The 26,136-nt window shown below is 35.1% G+C and overlaps 1 protein-coding gene across 9 annotated transcripts in view; it reads left to right on the top strand.

The window, feature by feature from the left end:
* The window catches only part of LOC136038075 (proton-coupled folate transporter-like), a 75,430-nt gene that overhangs the window by 36,788 nt on the left and 12,506 nt on the right, over nucleotides 1–26,136 (top strand). For 3 of the 9 annotated variants that reach the window (XM_065721068.1, XM_065721070.1, XM_065721069.1), the window contains 5 exons: nucleotides 1,090–1,928; nucleotides 7,423–7,662; nucleotides 9,479–9,562; nucleotides 13,431–13,587; nucleotides 17,872–18,072. In XM_065721068.1, the coding sequence (XP_065577140.1) occupies nucleotides 1,109–1,928; nucleotides 7,423–7,662; nucleotides 9,479–9,562; nucleotides 13,431–13,587; nucleotides 17,872–17,935 (1,365 nt within the window). In that variant the 5' untranslated portion in view covers nucleotides 1,090–1,108 and the 3' untranslated portion in view covers nucleotides 17,936–18,072. Of the gene's footprint in view, nucleotides 1–1,089; nucleotides 1,929–7,422; nucleotides 7,663–9,478; nucleotides 9,692–13,430; nucleotides 13,588–17,871; nucleotides 18,073–20,149; nucleotides 20,588–26,136 lie in introns of those variants that run through there. The other 6 variants (XR_010620125.1, XM_065721071.1, XM_065721072.1 and 3 more) reach the window with 6 other exon arrangements.

The following is a 26,136-nucleotide window of genomic DNA, read 5'->3' as shown; positions in this document are numbered from 1 at the left end:
TTTGAATTAATTTAAAAAACTTTTTCCACAAATCAAGTTTTTCAAAGAAAAAGTAAAGAGCTCCATTACGCCAAGAATAAGCAAAAATAAAGTCAAATAATCTTCAAAAATATAAAACTACCTCAAATGACTATCAATAAATAAATGAAACTCATAACTAGCTGAGTCAAACTTGAAACGAGCGAAAATTAACATGAGGGGGTTGTTACATGAGTAACAACCCCCATGCCTTCTCAATACCGGAACACAATGTGTGCTTTACTGAAAAAAAAGAAAAACAAATGACCATGGACTGTCAGTTTAATTGAAATATACTGATTTTTATTCCTTTAACTTTTAATTTTTTTATTTATGAAAGTAAGAAAAGAGAAAACATTTCAAACATAATTTTGATCAGATAATTTTGGGGAGAAAATGGTTATAGGATGGGGCCCAGTTACCCTCAAATCCTTTTGGTCCCTTATAAAACGCACTAGAACTTTTAATTTCAGTTTGAATGAGCCCTTTCCTAAAATCCTTGGACAACTGAGTCGATACGATCGCCCCAAGGGGGAAAAAACGACAACATATTAACACCCATCCATGGTCTTTCTTCTAGCAAAAAATACAAAATTCCACATTTTTGCAGATAGGAGCTTGAAATCTCTATAGAAGGTTCCTCTGATATGCCGAATCTGATGTTGTGATTTTCGTGATTATTCTGTGACTTTTAAGGTGTTTTCTCCCTTTTCCGAAAGTAAGGCAAATTTAATAAGGTAACCTTTGATGGGTAACACTAAACTTAATGAACTTATATTTTTGAAATTAGCATAAAAATCCAATTCTTTTGGTATATCTATTGATGTCAAAGTTATAATTTTTAGAGTTTCGTTTACTATTGTGCTGAGCACTCCTTACCTACAGTTCGATACTACGAACTATTTTATAATATGGAGCAGTCAGGATAGCAAACTTGCAAATCCCAAATAACACTTTTCCAATTTTAGAAGTAACGTTTTTCAAAACATTTTCGAGTCTCCCATTGAATTTTTGTAGCTCCAGTTGTGTACAAATTTCTCCTTTCTTCTTTTAATTGTAAGTTATTTTCAGCATCTCAGTAACGTGAACCATGCCTGCTGGAATTACTGTTGAGCCGGTCCTCCTTATTTATATGCTGGCAACGTTTATGCAATATGCAGTCTTTCAAGATCTTGTTTATAAAAAGGTTTGCCAAAGTAGACCCAGCCTAACTCTTGAAGATTGCCAAGACTTAAGCAGCTTGAACAATACCTCTGAGATGGAGATAATACAAAAAAACTCGTCTCATTGGATATTAATTTCAACTGTAAGCCTAACTATACCATCTATAATTGTATGTAATTTCTTAGGTGCATACAGTGACACACATGGAAGAAAGCTACCTTTAGTCTTACCTTCAGTCGGTATCATTCTATCATCAATAGTTTACATGGTTATGTCAACATATCCAGCAGTCCCTATTGACTTCATTATTCTTGCAAGCATCATGTCTGGTTTATTTGGTGGCTTTGTTAGTTGTATAATGGCAGTGGTAAGTTACGTCACGACGATTAGTAGTGCTGAATTGAGAACTATGAGAGTTGGCCTTCTCGAATCAATGACGTTTGTTGGTGGAACAATTGGTCCATTTATTGGTGGCGCTATATTTCGTGCTTCCAATAGTCACACTTTCGTCTTTCTTGCTATACTTTGCTGTCATTCGCTTATTTGTTTTTATGTGATTTTCTTAATTCCCGAAGTGAGTCCACCTCAAAGTGTAGGAACAACAAGCAAGAGCTGTGCAAGATATTTAAGCTGTGAAGATTTTATTGGTTCAGTTAAGACAGTAACTAAAAAACGGGATGAACACAGACGAACTATTATTGTCTTGTTACTCATTGCTAGTTTTGTTGTAATGACTGTTACTGCAGGTAAGCTTTTTTTCAGCTTTCTTCACTCTTAGTAGAAATAAAATGCTCATTTATAGAAGAAATAGAAGAAACTGCCCTAAAATTAAAAGTTTTTTTGTGATGGAAGCAAAGAGCAAAGCTGAAACTTTAAATAACTAAAACTCTATCTTTGCAGTTTATGCAAGATATTAGCAATTTTGGTTCCAACAAAATGACTTGTTATTTTCCTCTATATTTGTAAGATTTTGCAAAGTGAAAACAAAAAATTGACTTAACAAGATAGGGTTAGGAGTAGAAATGGCATTTTGCAACCCTGCAGACATAAAAACTCAATCAAGTTCAGTTTTAGTGTGCTGCTAGTTTTATAATAAACTTCAGACAAGCAGAAATAAAGTCAAATAGTAATTCAAGTGTAAAACAAGCATAAATCTCTATCAATGAGTAATGGAATCTGAAAATAAACATAAATTACGATAAATAATCAAGCCAAACTTTTAATGAATAGAAAATACCAGAAGCAGGAGATAGACTAACGAATCTTATGCCTTCTAACGACCAAGTCGTTATTTTGACTTTTCTGAAAACAAAATACATCTTTATTTTTTCTCTTTTAATGCGTTAATGACTTTTTTTGAGAAATCACGAGTTTCTTTTTTATTGAGGTGTTCGTGGAATGTAATCTCTGGCTGGTTTATTGAAATAATATGGTATTCATGTCTAAAATTTATGTCACCTGACTAGTTTGAAGAAAGTCACGAGTATATTAAAAATAAAAAATATCGATTTAAAATTCCTAAAAAAAAACATTATAAGAAGCTGCAGCTAATCTATTGAAATAAATTAAACTTTAGAAATGCTGTTGCTAGTAGGTAAGAAAAGCAGAAGGATTTTTCTTAAAAAGTGAGTTTTCTGAAATACTTTTATAAAATAGCATTGTAATTTTAGAAAAGAAAATTTCTCAAGCTTTTTTTTAACACTCCCCTTTTGAGATGTTTATCATGTTTTGTTTATCTTATCGCTGATGTTAGGTGAATAATGATAATAATCTTTATTCGTTCCCTTTATCACACTGCAGTAACATGGGTATCGTTAAACAAAGACACAAAAAAAGAAAAGTACAAAAAGACACAGCACCAAAAAACCTGAAACAATGAGCCTTCACCACTTCGGGACACTTTTGTTGCAGCACATGATGTGGTAGGGCACGAAGGAGGTTTGCAAACATGTGGTTTTTGTAATCTCAATTCTTTAGGAAAATAAGTAAAACTCTTATGATTTTACTCCGCTTTCTCTGTTCCTTCTGTAGGCTTTCTCAAATAGTCTGAAATCATTTTCCAATCTTCTCGCAAAGAAATGAAGGAAGAGTTTTTTGTTTTTGTTTCTTTTTCTGGTCTAAAGCTCACTTCCCCTGAATTGTTTAGAACTGTATTATTTTTTTTTTTTGTTAATTCTTGCAGCTCTCGTATCCATCTTTCTCACTTTTGTGTAAGTTAGTTCCTCCCTCCCCCTGCCCTGTTTGAAAAAATCTTGTGTACATGCCTGGCCCTTATGGACAAGTTTAGCGATAATGACTATTTCTGCAATCTTGCTTTTTTCATGTCATTTTGCAAGTCAAGCAATGACAGTAGGCCTGTCTATTTCTTCTTTTTTGTCATTTAGCTGTTCCTAAATCCTGGAATAGAAATTGTTTATTATTATTATTATTATTATTATTATTATTATTCAGAAAGAAAAGAAAACACATAACAACAACAATAATAAAGATCCTAGAAGCGAACTTGTTAAGGACCAAAACAACAAAAAATTGTAAATGAAAAAGAGAGAGAAAAAAAGAAAAGAGAAAACAAGGGTAATTAAAGCAAATTGAACAAACATTTAGAGAAATATAATATCAAGATTTTAGTACATTGTTATATAGCGTCCGAAAGCTTGTGGATAGCTCGACACTGGAGGGTATTAAATTCCATTGAATTATAGATTTATAAATTGGGGATCGCTGGGCGGAACTAGAGATACACCTGGGGACAATGAAGGAACGGTTGGATGAACGGAGACAGTGGCCTTCAGAATTATTACTATTAAAATAAGATAATAAGTGGGGAGGAAGATTTTTGTGGTAAGCGGAGTATGCAAGGGATAGATTTAATTTTTTGATGATTTGTTCAAAAGGGATAATACCAAAATCGGAGTACAAGTCCTTGGTGGGATATAGTCGTGGCAACCGAAAAACTGCTTTGACGGCACGGTTTTGAGCAGATTTTAATTTATTGGTAACTGAAGGATAAGTATTGCCCCATACAGATCCGCAGTATGAGATATATGGGTAAATAAAAGAATAATAAAGGGTGACAAGGATATTGGGAGGAAGAAAATAATTCACACGATTAATTATACTTACCTGTCGCAAAATTATGGCTCTGATATAGGACACATGTGTTGCGAATGATAGGCAGGAGTCTATGTGGACACCAAGAAACTTGGCAACTTCAACCTGCGGGAGGAGATTGGTAGAATATTTTAGGCCAAGTGCTGGTTGAACTTCATTTTTTTTGTAAGGGGTTTGAAATAATACCACCTGACTTTTCTTGCTGTTAATGGTCATGCAGTTAACGAGACACCACTCCTGTACTCTATTCAGAAGGGTTTGAGTAGAGGTGACGACGGATGGTAAATTAGGACCGGTGATGAAAAAGTTGCTATCGTCAGCAAAAAGTACTGGGTGCACTTATGGGCCCAGGTCCGTAATCAAATCATTAATATAAAGGAGAAAAATTATTGGACCAAGAACAGAGCCCTGTGGTACGCCCCTCCGGACAGGTAGGGGATGTGAAGTCACCCCGCCCAGTCTCACACTCTGTACTCTACCAGAGGGATAAGAGCCGAACCATGAGAAAGGAACTCCGTGAATCCCTAGGTTATTGAGTTTACTTAATAAAACACTGTGATCAACCATGTCAAAGGCCTTTGAAAAATCCAGAAATAAGCCCAATACAGTATTTTTAAGGTCAAGTTGGGAACGTATAAACTGTGTGGCGTCTATTAGTGCATGAGCAGTTGAAAATTTGGCACGGAAGCCATATTGATGAAGAGAAATCAACGAATCTGATGAATGATTCCCAAATACAAAGGGAGAAAGACGTTGAAATATAATTCTCTCGAGCACCTTAGATATAACTGGGAGAAGTGAGATTGGACGATAATTGCTTATCTCAGACGGATCGCCTTTTTTATGAATCGGGATAACAATTGCTGATTTAAATATTTCTGGGAAGACTCCATTGGTCATAGACAGGTTTGCTATGTGCACAATGGGTTCACAAATATAGGAAGATACGGTCCTAAGAAGCTTATTACTTATGCCAAAGAAGTCAGGTGTACTACAATTAGAGAGAGATTCGATAACTTGAAGCACCTCTTTGCGATCAGTTGGAGAGAAAAACATGGATCTGGGATTCTTGCTAGGGTGTACTGACTGTGAGAAGAAACAGGAGTTAGCATTTGGAATATTAGTGAAATAATTATTAAAAGCATCCGGTACTAAAATTGGGTCAATTAATCTGCCACTGATGTCCCTAAGGTTAATAGGAACAGATCTTGAATTCCTTTTTTTTGAAAGGATTTCATTTATTGTAGACCAAATTTTTTGCAAGTTCCCTTTGCAGTGAGAGATTTTTGAATAATAATAATTTTTCTTTGCTTCCCGGATGAGTTTGGTATATACGTTTTTATATTTTTTATAATTAGTCAGGTCAATAACGCTACCGGTTTTGCAAGCTAACTTATATAGGTCATTTTTTCGGTATGAAGAGATTATCAGGCTATTTGACATCCAGGGGCGTATATGGGTAGTTTTTCGGTTTGATTTACGAACTGGAAAGGTTGAACTAATAAGATCACTCAATCCCTGTGTAAAACTACTTGTGGCTGAATTAACATCCTGACAATCCAAAGTCTTGGACCAGTCGAAGGATTTCAAACAATCCGTGAACCGGTCCATATTCACAGTATTATATATTCTATTAGACGTAGGGGTATTAGTTCTACGGGGTTGAGTAGCTGATAGGGAGGGTAAGGAAAGATAGATTAGAAAGTGATCTGACAGGTCAGAAAATATTATTTTGGAGGACAGGTGGTTTCCCAGGGAAGTGGATACAAAAATGTTATCAATTAAAGTAGCGGTAGACCTCATGGGATCAACTCTAGTAGGAAAAAGGATTGTGGGAAGAAGACCACTTGAGGTAAATGTTTCAAAGAAGATATCACTATCATTGTTATTGTTAACATTTAATAAATTACAATTGAAGTCCCCAAAAACTATTGCCTTCTTTTGTGTTAAATTAATAAAACTAGAAAAATCATCAAACTGATTACAAAAGAAAGGTGTCGGAAATGAGGGGGGTTTATAAAATAACGAAAAAATAAAAGAATTCTCGTCTACACTTATGTCGACGATTATTGAATAAATGCATCTATTATTTATAGGTTGCGAGAACAAGAATTCACAATCTAATAGTCTGGTGAATTTTAGACTTGATCGGATGTAAAGAGAAATGCCACCAGAGGACTTGGTTAACTTTCTTTCCATATGAATAGCTTGAAAGCCAGTGAGGGAAAATTCATTAGTATCATCAATTTCTGAAAGCCACGTCTCCGTTATTCCAATTACGTCGAAAGGGCAGTAACCATTTGTTAAAATTAAATCTTTAAAATTAGCCCACTTATCCCGTATGCTTCTGATATTAAAGCAAATTACATTAAGTTTGGTCTCTTCCATTAGCTTAGGTTTCACATTTTTCACAAAATCAAAAGCGTCGAGATATTTACAGTTAATTTGGTTTAAAGGGCTATCGGGGCTAGCTAAGGTGTTGTTGGACAGATTATTTTGGTCATCGTAATAATTAAAAACAACATTATTGCACAGTGATAAATTAGTAAGAAACGTAAAATCTTGTAAAGTACTTGTACTTGTGTTTGTTTGACTGTTCATTTCTTAAGCAGTAGTTTCTGTGCTTCTGGACATTTATACGAATAACAGGGGTGGTCGGAGGAGCCACAGAGAGCACATTTCATGACAAGTTGACACGGGTTTTCTTTGGAGTTCTGGTGGTCACCAGTGCATTTAGAGCATCTCGGGGAAGCTTTACAGTTATTTGCAGTATGGCCGTAGCACTGGCATTTGTAGCACTGGGTAGGCAAAAACTTGTACTCAGTTATAGGTAGACGCTCGTAACCAATAACAAGGGGATTCTCAGTGGCATAGTTTAGGTGGTCACGGGACTCAAACTTTAATCGAAAAGACCTCCTACTTCCTAACTGAACAACTTCTATACAGTTATTAGCGAGATCGCATAGGTCACTTTTAGATGTTCCGTCAGGCACTCGGCGTACTATACCGAAAAAGGCAAGACTCTTCACTTTAGCATTAATGGATTGGTCTGCTTTACTTAATGATTGAAGCTTAATGATTGATTCATTAACTTCTGGTTGATGTCGATTAATGTTCTTTCTTTTATAGGAGAAATGGATGTTGCCTTTCTTTATACCCACAATTACCCTCTTCTTTGGGACTATGAGCTATATAGTTATTACTTTGGACTCAAGTATGGGCTTGGGGCCCTGGCACTACTTGTAGTTATGCCCTTGGCCCGTAGATATTTTGTAAACGATATCATTTTGGTGGTTGTTAGTGTCCTTTCGAAGTCATTTGGTTTAGTTCTTCATGGCCTAAGTACAAATACAGCAATGATGTTTTCTGGTAAGCTGGTTTTTTTTTGTGTCACTGATCATAAGACCAAATAATTTGAAAATTGTACTTTTTTCTTCTTCCTCTTTCACATATGAGGGTCACTACAAGGATAAGGGCTGAATATTTGTCTTTGTTGAGAGTAATATGCGTAAGTGGCTATTTTGGAAATTATATTCAACTAGATCTTGATAGATATAGTGGTCAATAAGTTGAAACTTTCAGGGACTACTTAAGGGGATGTTGATCAAAATCAGAAGACATTGAGTACATCCAGGTTATCAAATAGCGTATATGCAGTACATCAGAAACGGGTAAGGGTGTTAGATTGAAACTTTCATGGAACTTTGACGGGATGATGAACTAATTCAAAAGGCACTATGTGCATCCAAATTTTTGTATCTGTAAAAAGTTTCAGGGAATTCTGAGGGGGATAATAAACTAAATGAAAAGACACCGTACGTCTCCAGGTTGTCAAAAGGGTGTACATGCAATATCTGAGGAGTTACTGAAGGAATCAGGTTTAAATTTTCAGGGAATAGTTCGGTGATTGTTGAACAAAATCCAAAGACACTGTGTGTCCAGATTGCAAAAATGGCGTATCTACAATTCCTCAGAGCTGAGGATAATAAATTGAACGTTCCATAGAATATCGATGGGGACATTGAACTAAATTAAAAGACACAATGTGTATCCAGACCCTCAAGAGAGTGTATCTGCTTGTGTCAGGATCGGCTTAGGGTATTAATTTGAAACTTATAGGGAAGGATGAAGATTGGAACGATCTTAAATTCATAGACTGTGAGCGCACTCAGGTTGTCAAAATGGTGTGCCTGTATTATCTCATGAACGGTTAAGGGTAAAAAGCGACAGGGGCACTTGACAGCTTGAAAAAAAAAGTTGGGCAGGCTTTAAAATTCATTCTTTGTACTCCATTAATTTTTCATTGCACCTTTTTGGCGGTTTTTCTCTCCAGCTGAACGCAACCAAATCTTTTCTTCCTTTTTCCGATTTTGCAAATGTTTACTTTAGTTGCGCATTTGGATTAGGAATAGTTATATTTGTAGACGGTCCGGTGTTTTTGAAATTTGTGAAAGGATGGATGAGCTATTGATTAGCTTCTGTAAACGGTCTGACAAAATAGTTGACTTTTCTTTGAATTGTCTTAGGCCAAGTTAGAGTAATTTTGCATTATGTATCTTTGAAGTGTGAGGATTATGAGTTATAGTATGGTGAAGTGTATATAATGTCAAGATATGTTTTCTATTATGAGTGAAATTATTATAATTTTTTTTTTGCTTCTCGTTTTTACTGAATGAGAATATTATTGTTGTCATTGTATTGTTCTTGTCTTTTTTTATTATTACTATTATTATTTACTCCTCTAGTGTGTGATTTGTATATAGAGGGTACAAATAAATTATTATTATTATTATTAAATCACCATCAATGAATAAATGAGACCCAAAATGACCAAAAGCTAATTCAAACACAAAACGAAAAGGAAATTAAAAACAGTAAAACCTTCTAAAAGGAAATAAATTATTTTTCAATCAAATATTGGATCTACTCAACGGAACTAGACAACGCACTTCCACCTCCATCACTCAACCGGCGAATCTACAGGATGTTCACCCAACCTTATTCGCCGGCCAGTGCGATTTAAGGTAATTTAAGGTAATAAGAAAAGAAAAAAAATTACTAATCCCCATAGATGCAAAAAGAAAAGCTGTTTTTATCAATCTACACCGTGTAAGCTGTATATTTTTTTTTTGTTTTACTAATTAGAGGGAACCCTTTGATCTTAAACTTGCAACTTTTATTTTAGTGGCTGTGGTTTCAATGTTCAGCTCGCTCTGTATTCCAGTATTTCGGGCACAACTGTCAGTATTGGTGGATGCCAGTGAACATGGTATGAAATACTTTATTTACAATCAATAAAACAACAATAGTCAATAATAAAACTGTAGAAAGCGACAGAACTGTGTAATACGCTGAAAATAGAATTAAGAAACCGACGGTTGACATACCTTTTTTACTGGTGAGTATAATTTTGCTACGTCCTCATTTGTTTCTTTTTTTGTTCGTGTTCTCCCCCTTTTTTCTTTTAACTTGTTTGATATGTATTTTTAAGGTTCAGTGAAAATCTTGAAACACCGACAAGTTTTTTTCCGTCCAACATTTCTTTCTCCTCTTTTTATCTATATCTTTTACGGGTATCTGTCTTTTTCTAATTTTTTTAATTTGTTCAGAACCGTTATATCTATCTAACTGAGGAGAGGTACGAGACCTAAGAGTGGAATGGAAATCCTGAACCACCGGAAAATTTCTTATCGTACATCATTGCTTTATCCTCTTCTTCTCTCGGAATTTTAGGTTTCTCGGTTTTCTTTAAGTTTTTCTGCATATCTATATGAAGGAAGGGGAGTTTAATATTTTAAACCCTTGTTTAATTAATTAAATCCTGAACCACCGGAAAATTTCTTATCCTACATCATTGCTTTATCCCCCTCTTCTCTGAATTTTAGGTTTCTCGGTTTTCTTGAAATTTTTCAGCATATCTATATGAAGGAAGGGGAGGTACGAGACATGAGGTTTCAATGAACATCCTGAGCTCTTGAAAATGCTCTTTTTCAACACTCAACACTTCGTCAACACTTTTATCGTCTTAATTCGTCCCTTGTGCATTTTAAGATGAAAAAAAAATACGTGAGGTTGTAATTAAAATCTTGAAGTACAGCTGTATTTTTATGGCACTTGGTATTAACCAAGTGACATATAGCAATCGCAAATTCTGTTGGTCCGTTGGTCTGTCGGTCTGTCTGTCTGTTGGTGTGTCGGTCTGTCGGTCCTGGTTTTGCTACTTTAGGCACTTCCAGGTAAGCTAGGATGATGAAATTTGGCAGGCGTATCAGGGACCGGACCAGATTAAATTAGAAATAGTCATTTTTCCGATTTGACCATCTGGGGGGGAGTGGGAGGCCCGTTAATTCAGAAAAAATAGAAAAATTGAAGTATTTTTAACTTACGAACGGTTGATCAGATCTTAATGAATTTTAATGTTTGGAAGGATATCGTGCCTCAGATCTGTTATTTCAAATCCCGACCGGATCTGGTGACATTGGGGGGGAAGTTGGGAGGGGGAAACCTAAAATCTTGAAAAAACACTTAGAGTGGAGGGATCGGGATGAAATTTGGTGGAAAAAATAATCAGAAGTCTTAGATACGTGATTTACATAATTAGAACGGATCTGCTCTATTGGGGGGGGGGGGTAATTCTGAAAAATTCGAAAAAATGATGTATTTTTAACTTACGAAGGAGTGATCGGATCTTCATGAAACTTCATATTTAGAAGGACTCGTAACTCAGATCTCTAATTTTAAATCTCAACTGGATCCAGCGTAATTGAGGGGGGGGGGGCGGAAATCTTAGAAAATACTTGAAGCGGTGAGATCAGGATGAAACTGGATGGGAAGAATAAAAACCTGTCTAAGATACGTGACTGACATTACCGGACCGGATCTGCTCTCTTTGGTGGAGTTGGGGGGGGGGAGTAATTTCGAAAATGAGGTATTTAACTTACGAAAGGGTGACCAGATCTTAATGAAATTTGATATTTAGAAGGATCTTGTGCTTTAAACCTCTAATTTAAAATTCCGAGCAGATCCTGTGACATTGGGGGGTGTTGGAGGGGGAAACTGGAATTCTTGGAAAACGTGAAAATTTGGGTATTTTTACCTTACGAGTAGGTTATCGGATCTTAATGAAATTTGATATTTAGAAGGAATTCATGTCTCAGAGTTCTTATTTCAAATCCCGACCAGATCTTTTGACATTGGGGGAGTTTGAGGGGGAAATCTTGGAAAACACTTGGAGTGGAGGAATCGGGATGAAGCTTGGTGGATAGAATAAGCAAATGTCTTTGATACGTGATTGACGGAACCGTAATGGATTGGCTCTCTTTGGGGGATTTTTGGGGAGGGGTTCAGTGATTTGGCGAGTTTGGTGCTTCTGGACGTGCTAGGACGATGAAAATTGGTAAGCGTGTCAGGGAGATGCACAAATTGACTTGATAAAGTCGTTTTCTCAGATTCTACCATCTGGGGGGCTAAAGGGAGAGGAAAAATTAGAAAAAATTAAGTATTTATAACTTACGAGTGGGTTATCGGATCTTAATGAATTTTGATATTTAGAAGGACATCGTGACTCAGAGCTCTTATTTTAAATCCTGATCGGCATTAAGCCTCTTATTTTCTTTTTAAATCAATCTATCGATTCATAGAATTTTTTAGAGCTCATACCATATGATCTCTTGGCTCTTAGCCCTTCTTGCCTAGTCACAAGTGCCATATGAGCTCTTAGCTCTTGTTTTCGTCTTTAATTCCTTTCTTTCCTGGCCCCATCTATCTTTTAGTTATCTCTCTATCTTCTTTTAACTCAGTGGATATTCAATTCTAGAGGGGGATGAGCAAGACCTAAGGGTGCGGTGGAAAAACTGAATTGAATAAGTCTTACACCAATGTTTTTATGCATTACTTTCCCGATGTGGATTCACTTTTCTCAGTCTAGAACATAGAGTGAAATATTTTTACAGTTATATGTTTGATGGTTATCATTATTCATCTTAGTTCTGCATTATTGTCAATGTTAAATCGAATATAACGGGTATAAATTTTTATTGTATTAATTCAAATTTTTAATAACAGTTTTTTTAAGTTGTGTCTGACAATTCAGCAATTTTCTATTAATTCAAGCCTGTTTAGCCATAAATGACGCGACAAAGCTATTTTTTACTTGTAACTAGAAACCAAAGCCGAGAGCTCAAATGGCACTTGTAACGAGGTTGGAACCTAAAATTAGACTCGATACTAGAGTTATCGATGTCATTGTCCTAGCACGTCAAGAAGCACGAACTCACCAAAGCACTAAAAATTCCTCCAACTCCCCCAAAGAGATCGGATCCTGTCTGCTTATGTCAATCACGTATCTATAACTTGAACTTATTCTCGAACTTGGCAAAGTACTAGAAATCTCCCAATTCCCACAAAGAGAGCGAATCTGGTCTGATTATGTCAATCACGTATCTAGAACTTGTGCTCATTCTTCCCATCAAGTTTCATCCCTATCTTTTCACTCTAAGAGTTTTCCAAGATTTCCGATTTCAAAGATTTCCGTTATCCCCCTCCACTCCCTTATGTCCCTGGATCCGATTCGAATTGAAAATTGAGCATCTGAGACATGAGATCTTTCTATATATCAAGTTTGATTAAGATCCGATTAAATGTTTGAGTTTGATTAAATTGCGAAAACGCATATTACTCCCATTTCAAAAGGACATTTAAATATATTTGTTGAGCCATTTTATATCTTTTATTAGATTCTACTTTCAAATGGTTTAGTGTGTGACATCCCAAAATCAACCACTGCTTTTAAGCTGGATGCTGGAAGTCAGGCTTTGAAGCCAACTGGAAATATGCATACTTACGCAGATATGAGTTTACCCTGATCCTTATTGTTCAAGGAAAGATAGTCACGTTTTACTGAAGAGTAATCGAAGACCAAGGATTTTCAGACTTTACTGATCAATGAATAGCAAAATGACACTAGTTTGCTTTTCCATTCATTTAAGTAAATTTGTACAAACTTGGTAGTATTTTAAAGGAGTTTGCTCTCTCGTCGAGCATACTTCAGTTTTAGAGTCATAATTCGGTTGAATTTCTGTAAATATTCTCTTTTATGCTGTTTTCACTTTTTCTTTTAAATTAATTCACTTTTTTAGGGAAACTTTTTGCTTTTGTTGCCTCGTTGGAAAATCTGTGTACCCTTTTCGGAACTCTGATGTTCAATAGTCTGTATCCGGCCACATTAAGCTTTTTTAGTGGATTTGTTTTTGAGTTTGGAGCTGGATTGCTAGCAATACCTTTAATTCTTGTTGGGTAAGTTGAGTTTGCTTTTTTTGTCGCTAAAATAGAAATGTTTAATTGTTTAAAGTTAGGCACACAGTTTTCTCTATGCTGAGTTGTGACGTCGCTTCATGACCATTTAGAGGGGGGGGGGCAAATATGTTCAAAGTCTTGTGGGGGGGATACATTTTTCGCTTTTTAAATTCTTTCACCGAAAACATAAAACAGATCTTTTCCATGAAATCACCCCCTCCCCTTAAAACGATATTTTTCAAAGTCTAGGGTGGCACATGAACCCCTTGTTCCGTCCAGTTGACGCCACGGATGCTACGTTAAAAGTAACAGGCAACTCTTATGCCGCAAAGCTGCTAACATGGGTACTTCAAGAACTGAGTCTTCATTGACCGTTGTCTGACTGAGTTAAAATAAAGGTTAGAAACCAAACAACACGTAATCTCTGTTAAATGTGGCAGTTAACTGCTGGTGTCACATTTCGTCTTGCGGCAGTGACAAGTAGCAAAAGAGTAAAAAGTAAAAAATTTTACCACAAAGAATACAACATTATCAATTAATATCAGACATTAAACTTCAACTCTCGAAGGAAAACTTTCCGTCAGATTTGGCAATGTTAAGCTCTATCCAAACAATATGATCAATACAAAAAAAAATTTATGTCAATAAAAAAAAACCTGTACTGGAGGAGGTTTTCTCCATTGGTAATATCTGGAAGATTAAGACCCTATATAAGATTGACTGTCCTAGACCTTCGCTCCGTAGAGAAAGAGTGACCTACGATGGAAGCACTCAAATTAGGGTAAAACATGCAAAGGAAATTAAGGGACACATTAAGTTCTAGTAGCCTAGAGTAGGATTAATGGCTTTTAAGACAAGGTGGAAAAAACGAACAAAACATCCCTGGGTGTAGAATTTATGTTTAGATTTTAAGAATCAATGAAATTACATAAAACGCATGAATAAGTGAAAAACTCCAAATATTTAAAGAAAGTAAATGTCAAAAGGGAAAACAGGACATCTAAATTTAGAAACAAGAAATAGAATAGAGGAGGAAATCCCTAAATCGATGGGAGGAGCTGGAGGTCAAGAACTATAATTGTGGTTGCAGCGGTAGTTATAACCTACCAAAAGACGATTGTGGCCCATAGTAACCCAAAAAATTATCTTGCCCCTAAAAACGGTGTCAGATCGAAACACAAAGTACATAATTGAAACTGCCTTGTCCGAAAACACTTTACAGGACACTTAGAATCCCTTGGCTGAAAAAGAAGGAAAATCTGTTGGCTTAAAAAATAAGGATCGTGGTTGCAACCCAACCCAGTAAATTCTTCATAAAAAATTTCTTAGACCACACTGCTTTTCCATTTACGTAAAATTAAGCAAAGAGAAAACGGGTTTTAATTTCGACAAAGCAGTGAACAAAAATAAAATATAAAAACTACACTTTAACTAAAAAAAATAAAAATACTCCGAATATTTTCGCCCTCATGTCCGGGAGCCTTTCTCAACGGAAAAAAAAAATTACAAACGACAAAAAAGAAGAAAAAAAAATTTGTTTTAAGGCATAACACAAAAAAAACACGACAACTAAGACATAACGAGAAAAAAATATATATAAGCAATAAATAATTAAGAACAACTCACATTATAAACAAAACTCCCAGCACTGATTGTAATAACTTTAGACAAGACTAAAGCATATGTTTATCTCGTTCGGGAATTGCCGGTTTTTCGCGTGGCCTTAGACAGTTGGCCGTTTAGGACAATCTATAGCAATTTATCATCCTTCGTCCGTAGAATATGTTTTAGCCATCTAGTCCCTTCTCGAATTATAGTCCTAGAAAACAGGGTTGGGTCACATTTTTGTATAGCTTACTGTTTAAGATATAGTCAGTCAGTTGGGTACCCAAAACAATCTGTAGACGTATATTCTGGAAAACATTTAGCAAGTACTCTTTTGGATTGCCGACGCTTCAGAATCATACTTAACCACTGTTATCATTGTAGGTTCCAGTATTCTAACCTTAGTTTGCAGACTTATCTTCTTATTCTTCTGGACTTTTCTCAACTGCGAACAGACATCCTGGGCCTTGCATATTCTATTTTTAGCATCTTTGTTGCACCCACCGTCTTTACTAATAATACTACCCAGGTAATCATAGGCAGCACAATAGTGCTGCCTAAGTAAAGAGCGATGTGGGTGTAATGTATTATTTATTTATTTTTTTGTTGCTTTTTTTAGACAAGGGCACTTCCTATAGAAGAAGCTGTCGTAGAAACTTCAAAAGGGGCTCACTCGATTGGATATTGAAAGTTCTATTCCTCTTTTTAATAGTTGAAAGTGATTGGAGGGCAACCAGCCCTTCAATCACTCCAACCACATCATTTATCCAGCCACATCCAATCAAAATATTGAGAAAGCCATTTTGTCAGTATAGTTGAAAAGTACAGTAACTATGTCTTTAAGGTTGACACCCCCCACAGCCCTCAGGGCCAGGACTACAAGTTTATAAGGTAGCCATTATTAACAAAAAAATTAGGGAAGGGGTGGTCGTATAAAGTTTGGAGGGGCTCATTAAACTGGAAATCAGAAGTTCTAGTGGCCTTTTTAAGAGTCAAAAGACACTGAAGGCAACTAACCTCCCCCCTCCCACATCCTCTTTTCCCAAAATGCATCCGATACATGTTTTGAGATAGCAATTTTGTTTAAAATTATCTAAAGATCATACAACAGGGCCTTTGGGGTTGAAACACCCCATCGTAACCTGTGGGTAAGGGTTGTAAGTTATGCCCGTGGGGTAAATAAGATTTGAAGGGGTGGCCGTAAAAACTTTAGAGGAGCCTCATTTAATTGAAATGCGAAAGTTATAGTTCCCTTTTAAGAGTCAAAACTGGAGGAGGGCAACTAGCCCCCAAGTCCTGTTTTCCCCAATCATTCTTTTTTAGTTTTTCCGTTTTTTTTCCATTTTTGTTCCTTCTTTTTTCTTTTTTAGATTTTTTGCATTTTAGTAATTTTTTTAGTCGTTTTTAGTTTTCTTTTTTTTTTCTTTATAGTTTTTTTTAGTTTTTTTCTTTTTTAGTTTTTTTTCTTAGCTTTTTTCGTTTTTATCCTTTTTGTTAGTTTTCTTTCAATTTTTGTTTTTTAGTTTTTTTTAGTTTTTTCTTTTTAGTTTATTTCCTTTTTTTAGTTCTATTTTTTATTATTTTTTTTTTTTCAGTTTTTTTCGTTTTTTTATAGAAGATAGTGTAACGGACATACATACAACTTATTTATATCTAGATTGATAGATAGATGGATAAATCCGTAATTATTGATGTTTACTACTTAACTTTAAAAAATGACCATAATGACACTGAGGTTTTTACAGGATCTATCAATTCCACTATAAACAGAGGAAAATATTTGTTATGTCAGAAGAGGGTTTGAAGTAGAGTGCGGTGTCTTTAGACCGAGTAAAGAATTGTGTTGCGCATGGATTTTGCTCAGTTTTTGATGCTAGTACAACAAATTCTGCCGAGTCTTTTAAACGCTTTTCTGTTTGTTTTAGAGAAGGTAAAGACTTGGCGTAAAGACTTAAGAAGGTAAAGAAGTTTAAGGTTTAAGAAGACTTAAAGAAGGTAAAGTTGTTAGAGAAGGTAAAGACTTGTTTTAGAATTGTTTTTTTCTGTTTGTTCGTTTTACATATAAAAAAAATTGCTAAGAGATACCTCTTATGAACTGCTTTATTTGACTCCAGAAAGACCAAAATCCAAGATAAACCTTCAAATAGAGAATAGATGCGAGGAGACTACTTTAATGCTAACAACTCATTCAAGCTGCCTGAGGCCGGCATAGTTGCATACGCTCTTACTCTGTTTCGATCGGTTGAAACATTTTTTAGTGTTCCTCCTATGAAGTTCCAAATTCCTTGAAATTCTTTTGAAGAGCTTTTTCCACAATTAGTTCTCTGAACCCATTCGAGGACGTATTTACTGATTTTTGTTTTGTTCCAGATGGAAAGGGTGAAAGAAAAGAAGTCACCAAAAATTATTATTTTTGGCGTCCTTTTACGCTCCACCCGAAAAACGATAACATATCCAGGCTACCCTGCCTCTGCTTTCAGTTTTTTCTAGAATTGGGATCGGACCAGTTTTTCGTGCACCTCATTGTTTGACATACAATCAGTCTAATGTAGCAATTGGAATTGCTTATCCTTAGAGAATACCTCTGGAAAAAAATCCATAGAAAGAATGAAGAAAAAAAAAATTTTATCAGAAAGAAAGTGTTTGTTTCATCTTTCCTTTACCACGTTCTTATTTTAGGTTTGTATCTTTTTTGCTGAAAAGAGGCTCTCCAGCACTGCCCGATTGTATACAGCAAGACTAGACTAATTTTGTCAACTTGAACGGTTCCAGGAAGAAAAAAAAGACCAAGCCGAACAGTCTATATTCGTAAAATTCCGAAATTACCATATGATCATGAAGTTTATTTGGGGTTGTTGAATAAAAGTTTATGTAATTGAATATTTACTTAAAATGCGGGGGAATTGTTTTGTTTCGTTCCTTTTGTGTCTCTTCGATTTAATTTCTTTCAGAAACAAAATTTGTGGAATCTAGCCGGTGTTATGACATGAATGCTTTAAGATATTTTAGTATTCTTATTTTAATATATTTGTGAGAAATTTTTTGAAAAATTTAACGTTACTTTTTTGTTTTCACTTGGAATAATCCGTTTTTATGGCACTTGATATTAACCAAGTGACATATAGCGATCGTAAATTCTGTTGTTCTGTCGATCGCGCTCAATAATGATTCTTAAAAACCTGAAGAGAGGCGAAACAGAAATCCGAAACCAGTGGTGTCAATTACGGGAGGGACAAGGGAACCGCCCCATACTCCTTTTCTAGATTTTTTTTATATTTTCATTGAAAATGCCTTTATTTGCATTTTCTTTGAAAAAGAACGACAAATCTCTCCCCCCCCCCGCTATATTTTCAAAACACATTTAACACCTCCTAAATTGTGTTATTTGACATTGTCTTAGATGGGATATCTCAACTCAATAGACACAAAGAAGACTTATGAACAACTTACGGGTATGCAGTCTTTAACGATATTTCCGTCATTATAAATTTTCCACAAATATATTAAAAATAAGAATGCTAAATTACCTTATAACTTCATCAAAAGCTCCTTTCAGATCCCGGAAAGCTGTTCTGGCTTCCGGGGGAATTGTTATGTCACTCGTAATTAACTTTCCATGTGTCATTCGGTATTTAAAAGAGTAATTAATGTGGAGTTCAAATATTGAGAAGACTGTTGAGAAAATTAATACAATCGTTTCCCGTTAAATTCAAATAGGCTAGGAGAAAACAAGCCGTATCCAGGAGGGCTAAAGGGTATGTACCCCCCATCCAAAACCTTTCTCCGACTCGTAAAAACGTAACGAATATAAACAAGTCTTTCATGCGTTTCATAGTTTTTGTTTTATAAAGGTTCCTCAAAAAAATCTTTAATACCCCTTCCCCCTTGGAAATTTCCTGGATACCACCCTATGAAAGAGATTTAGAAATGTGAAAAATACCAGTTTTCAAATTTTAAGGGGTGTGTAACATTTCTAAATCTTCGAAACACAAATATTCAATCAACGAAGTCATAGTTTGCACCAAAGGCCCGAGAATTTTGATTCTGTCTTGACCCAACACGTGCACAATAACCCTCACCACTTCATTTTGTTTGAAAACACTTCCATTATTCAGAGGTCCTTGTCGAAATATTTGCTTGATTTTCGTCTTCATTTTTTGCTTCTGGCTGACAAAATTGTCATTTTCTCAACTATTTGATTTTTTCATTAATTATATATTTTCCTTTCCTGGTTTCTCACAAAACATTGAGCTTTAAATATTATAGGAATGTGTTGAAGCTTGTCTTAAGTTTAATATGGTTCTTTACTTTCCTTTGTAAAACTTCTTTTCTGGATAGTTGTGTTGTAGTTAATGTTTATTAAGGGCTTATTTTTGGTTTATTTTGATAATTTTAAATATATATTTATAAAACTATGGTATAAATTAAAAAAAACGAGTGTTTTTGACTGAAAGTAAGGAGCAACATGAAAACTTAAAATGAACAGAAATTACTCCGTATATGAAAGGGCCTTTTCCTCCTCAACACCCCGCTCTTTACGCTAAAGTTTTTTACTATTTTAAAAAGTAAAGTTAACAGAAAGTGTCAAACTTTAGCGTAAAAAGCGGGGCGTTGAGGAGGAAAAACCTCTTTCATATACAGAGTAATTTCTGTATAAGCATCTATATGAAGCATCTCAGACATAAGATCTTTCTATATATCAAGTTTCATTAAGATCCGATCACCCATTTGCAAGATAAAGATACCTCAATTTTCACGTCTTCCAAGATTTCTGGTTTCCCCATCCAACTCCCCTCAATGTCACTGGATCTGGTTGGTATTTAAAATAAGAGCTCTGAAGCACAAGATCCTTCTAAATATCAAACTTCATTAAGATCTGATCACAAATTCGTAAGTTACAAATACATCTTTCTAATTTTTTTAAATTGACCCCCCCCCCCAAAAAAAAAAAACTCCCCCAAAGAGAGTGTATCCGTTACAGTTATGTATATCACGTATTTAGGACTTGGTGCTTATTTTTCCCACTAAATTTCTGTTTCGCCTCTCTTCAGGTTTCTAAGAATCATTATTGGGCCTTCTTGAAGAAATTGACTTTCTCTATGCCGTTATGATTTACAAAATAAATATTATAGACACACATATAACATAAACCTTACCCAACTGTAGCAAGGAATCATAATTTTGAGTGAGAAGCCCCTTAAAAGTTCAAAGTCTTATCTATATTACCCCTGTAAAAAGCCATTTAAAGATAAGACGTTTCAAACAGGGGATGCGTTTAAATGCCTACATTCCATTTTGAACTATACCATAAAAGGTAATAATTGTTTTTCAATGCCGGTGAACTAATTATGGAATATAGTAGCTTAAAAACAGTGAAAAGTTGAATTTTTCTAAGGTAAGCAAGGATTTACACTTTTAATAGTAATATAGGATCAAATTTGACCAAAATATAAGCTGTAATGCACAAAAAAATGCGTTATATATAGGAGGGGGAAGGGGTATAGTTAGGGATCTCAAAATAACTTCCCGGGATATACTTTAGCCTGTAGACACATCCCTGAAAGTTTCAATTATCTAGCCCAACAACTTTCCAAGATAGCAAGAAGTCAATGGACTAGAATTTTACCTAAAATAGTGGTAAAATTCTAGTTTAGTGACATTTTGCTATCTTGGAAAAGGGTTAAGTTAGGAAAATGAAACTTTCAGGGATGGGTCCACAAGCTAAAGTATGTTCTGGGAAGGTATTTTGAAGTACCTACCTCCACTCCCTCTCCTTCTAGAGGGTCCTGACCTTTGATGGTACCATACAATTAATTTCTAATGGTAAAGCTTTTAAGGTGCTGCTGTACAACCATTTTCTAATCACATGCTGTCACTTTAATTGTCCCTGTAAGTGCTCAATAAATTTGCAGAAGAAAGATTTAATAAATTCAGAAAAGGCAAATCCAGTGGTATGTTCATCTTTTACATTCGAAAAAACTAAATATTTAACTTATCCAACTGATTTTATATCAAAACTTGGTAGGAGTTGAGCTTATGCCCTGTTCTAAACTGAATACTAGGTATATATACTTAATAAGCAAAGTCTTATTTTATAAGGTTTAGAATATTTATGTCTATTAAATTTTCAGAATTGCTTGCAGAATTTCCCAGCCCTTAACGTTACAAGAAAAGTCCGTATTAGAAAAAGGTCCAAAATTTTGTTTTAAAACTAATAAAGTCCCAGTAGAAGAAATTATCTCTTCAATAGAAACATCTTTACATTGCAACCCCATCCTAATCAAAGATGTTAGCCTAGTAAGAGCTTCTACAGTTAAAGCCCTGTCAGAGTTTGCTTTAAAACCAGAAATTCCTAACAATTCTTTCAAAGACATGAAGATTCTTAATAATTTAAGAAGAGATGAATCTATTATTATTACAAAAGCAGACAAGGGTAACACTTTAGTGGTAATGGACACCAAGGAATACGATTCAAAATTAAACGCTTTACTGAAAGATGAAAAAACGTACAAACAACTTTCTTTTGACCCGACGGACTCATACACAAAGAAGTTTAAGAACGAGTTGAAGAGCTTGAAGGAAGAAGGGAAGATTACACCTCAACTTTTCTACAAATTCTTACCAAGAGGTTCTTTGTGCCCTAAATTATATGGACTTCCAGAGATACATAAGCCAAATATGCCATTACGACCAATTGTTGCGAGTAACAAGTCACCAACAATTGCTCTGAGTAAGTGGCTAGTTTCATGGTGTAAACCACTCGTGTCTACACAAATTTCTTACATTAAGAATTCGTCAGAAATTGTAAAAAAAAAAACTAAAAGAAGTTGAGATTTCTTCAAATTCTATAATTTCAAGTTTCGACATACTGTCAATGTATACGAGTATTGATGTAAAAGCCGCAGAAATTCTTCTTAAGAGAAAGATACTAAGAAATTTGGACTTAATTGGTGGTGAAACAGTTTTGGAAGTCGGTGTAATTATGAATTTAGTTAGGTTGTGCAACATGTTCTCTTATTTTTTTCAATTCAGAGGGTTTTTTTTCGAACAAGTAAATGGTTTACCCATGGGGGCCCCTTTAAGTCCTTTATTAGCAAATTGTTTTGTAGAAAATATTGAAACAATAGCTTTAGATTCATACTTTTTAAAACATAAATTTTGGGGGAGATATATGGATGACATAATTTCAGTATGGAATTATGGGGAGGAGGAATTAAAAGGTTTTTTAGAACATCTTAATTTTTGGGGAGGTGATTTAAAATTTACAATAGAATTAGAAGAGGATAATAAACTTTTCTGGATGTTCTTCTTTTAAAAAATGAAAATAGTCTGGATTTTAAGATTTACAGAAAACCTACTAACAATAACAGATTTTTGTCGTTTTTCTCCGGTCATGCTCGCCAAGTAAAAATTGGTTCAATCATATCCTTAAATGACCGCATTTTTAGAATTTGCTCTCCAAAATTCATTGAGGAGGAATTATTGTTGTTATAAGAGATTTTAATAAGTAACCATTATCCGGGTTGGTTAATTGACCAGACTTTTTCAAAAAGAAGGAAACAATTTCTAGAATTTTCTGACGATATTCTGGAAACAACAGAAAAGAAAGATTTTTTTTTGTTCTTTACCATATGTTCCAGGGTTGAGTGAAAAGCTTAAAAGAATTTTACAAAATAATGGCCTATATGTAGCTTTAAGAGGAAGTAATACTTTGGCTAGTTTTTTAAATTCTGGAAAGGATCGAACTTCCGTAGAGCAACAAAGTGGGGTTTATAAAATCCCATTTACTTGTGGAAGCTCTTATGTGGGACGTACTAACCAGAATTTAAAAATGAGATTGCTACAACATCATAATTCTATTTCATCGTCTTTAAAGCAAAATACCAAACCTGAAGATTTCACGTCGGCCCTCTCCGAACATATCTTTAATTTTCCAAATCATTTTAGTTTGTTTGAAAATGTTTCTTTGATTTCTAGGGACCAAGGTTTAAAGCAAGTTTTTAGGGAAACAATCGAAATTAAAAAAATTTTATTCAAGAATAATTCCATAAACAGAGATACAGGTGAATTTGGATTGAATTCAATTTATGATAATTTACTAAGTTCAAATAAAGTAAATATCACCTCACCTAAAAGCTATGACCTCTGTCCACGTAATATGTCAGATAAATCTAATGAACCGGAACCAAAAAGGTCAAAGAGACTGGCTTCCACTGTTGTATTGAAAAAAATAAGAGCAATAAACTATATGTAATTAGTTTATTAGGTATAAATTTTGTTTGGCTTTATTCATGTCTTTTAGTTTTACTGCTGATGATGAACACTGTATATGTGTTCGAAATATCCAGTTAATTTTTGTATCTGTTCACTGTCAATAAAAAGGTTTCATCCCTATTTTGAACTGTTTTACTTTCGAGATCACACAACTCTGCAATAAAGAGCGAGACAGAGAAAGCATAGCCAATACAAGTAACTCAAACAGGCTTTAGAAGAAGCAATATGCATGGCTCCCTGCATGTTAAGGAAACATGCCGGGATTTCCGGTCCCCCCCCCCCAACTGCCCCCGCCCCAATTACGCTTGATCCGATTGAGATTTAAAATAAGAGATCTGAGTTACGAGGTCATTCTAAATATGAAGTTTCGTGAAGATCCGATCACCCCCTCGTAAGTTAAAAATACGTCATTTTTTCTTATTTTTCAGAATTAACTCCCCCCCCCTCCCCAATAGATCGGATCCGTTCCAATCATGTAAATCACATATGTAAGACTTCTGCTTGTTTTTCCCACCAAGTTTCATTCCGATCCCTCCAATCTAAGCGTTTTCCGTGATTTTAGGTTCCCCCACCCCAAACTTCCCCCAGCGTCACCAGATCCAGTCAGGATTTATAATAAGAGCTTTGAGACACGATATCCTTCTAAATATCAAATTTCATTGAGATACGATAACCCGTTCATAAGTTAAAAATACCTCATTTTTTCTAGTTTTTCAGAATTAACCCCTCCCCCAACTACCCCAAAGAGAGCGGATCCGTTCCGTTTATGTTAATCATGTATCTAGCACTTGTGTTTATTTTTTCCACCTAGTTTCATCCCGATCCCTCCGCTCTAAGTGTTTTCCAAGTTTTAGGTTTCCCCCTCCCAACTCCCCTCCCCCCTCCCCAATGTCACCAAATCCGGTCAGGATTTAAAATAAGAGCTCGAAGACACGATATCCTTCTAAACATCAAATTTCATTTAGTTCCCATCACCCATTCATAAGTTAAAAATACTTCATTTTTTCTATTTTTTCTCTTTTCTATCCGAATTAACCCCCTTCCCACTCCTCCCCCAGATGGTCAAATTGGGAAAACGACTATTTCTAATTTAAGCTGGTCCCGTCCCTGATACGCCTGCCAAATTTCATCGTCCTAGCTTACCTGGAAGTGCCTAAAGTAGCAAAACCGGGACCGACAGACAGACAGACCGAGAGACAGACCGACAGAATTTGCGATTGCTATATGTCACTTGGTTAATACCAAGTGTCATATAAAGCTTTCTATTCTAGCTAAACTGCCCCTGTATTTCAGTTTTAGTAAACAGTCAAAGTTCAGAGTGAAGAATAAGGTATTAAGGAGGGGTAATTCTTCATATATGGAATAATTCCTGTTCTTTTTTTCAAAAAGTGCAGGTAAATCTGGCTCACCCTCTATGAAATATACACCTCCCCCTCACGGAAAACTCCTCCATGGAAAATTCATCCAACATAAAGTGCACCCTCCCCCTCTCAAATTCCCTCAAATCAGTTCCGTCCTCGCTGAAAATTCCACATCCCTCTAAAATTGCCTGTGGACAATTCAGCCTGAAAAGTTTTCCCTAGCATTCTTCAATTTGAATTAATTTAAAAAACTTTTTCCATAAATCAAGTTTTTTAAACAAAAAGTAAAGAGCTTCATTACGCCAAGAATAAGCAAAAATAAAGTCAAATAATCTTCAAGAATATAAAACTACCTCAAATCACTATCAATGAATAAATGAAACTCAAAACAAACAGAATTTACAATAACTAGCCAAGTCAAACTCAAAACAAGCAAAAATTAACATGAGGGGGCTTTTACATGAGTAACAACCCCTATGTCTTCTCAATACCAGAACACAATGTGTGCTTTACTGAAAAAAAAAGAAAAAACAAATGGCCATGGACTGTCAGTTTAATTGAAATATACTGATTTTTATTCCTTTAAGTTTCTTTTTTTTTATTTATGAAAGTAAGAAAAGAGAAAACATTTTAAACATAATTTTGATCAGATAATTTTGGGGAGAAAATGGGTATAGGATTGGGTCCAGTTACCCTCAAATCCTTTGGGTCCCTTATAAAATGTACTAGAGCTTTTAATGTCAGTTTGAATGAGCCCTTTCCTAATATCCTTGGACAACTGGGTCGATACGATCACCCCAAGGTAGAAAAAACGACAACACATTAACACCCATCCATGGTCTCTTCTAGCAAAAAATACAAAATTCCACATTTTTGCATATATGAGCTTAAAATTTCTATAGTAGGTTCCTCTGATATGCTGAATCTGATGTTGTGTTTTTCATGAAGATTCTGTGACATTTAAGGGGTTTTCTCCCTTTTCCGAAAGTAAGGAAAATTTAATAAGGTAACCTTTGATGGGTAAGACTAAGCTTAATGAAACTTACATTTTTGAAATCAACATAAAAATCCAATTCTTTTGGTAAATCTATTGATGTCAAAGTTACATTTTTAGAGTTTCTTTTACTATTGTGCTGAGCAATCCTCACCTACAGTTCGATACTATGAACTATTTTATATGATGGAGCAGTCAGGATAGCAAACTTACAAATCCAAAATAACACTTTTCCAATTTTAGAAGTAACATTTTTCAAAACATTTTCGAGTCTCCCATTGAATTTTTGTTGCTTCAGTTGTGTACAAATTTCTG

Source organism: Artemia franciscana, chromosome 17, assembly GCF_032884065.1.
Source record: "Artemia franciscana chromosome 17, ASM3288406v1, whole genome shotgun sequence".
NCBI lineage: Eukaryota > Metazoa > Arthropoda > Branchiopoda > Anostraca > Artemiidae > Artemia > Artemia franciscana.
This window is presented reverse-complemented; position numbering and strand designations above follow the sequence as displayed.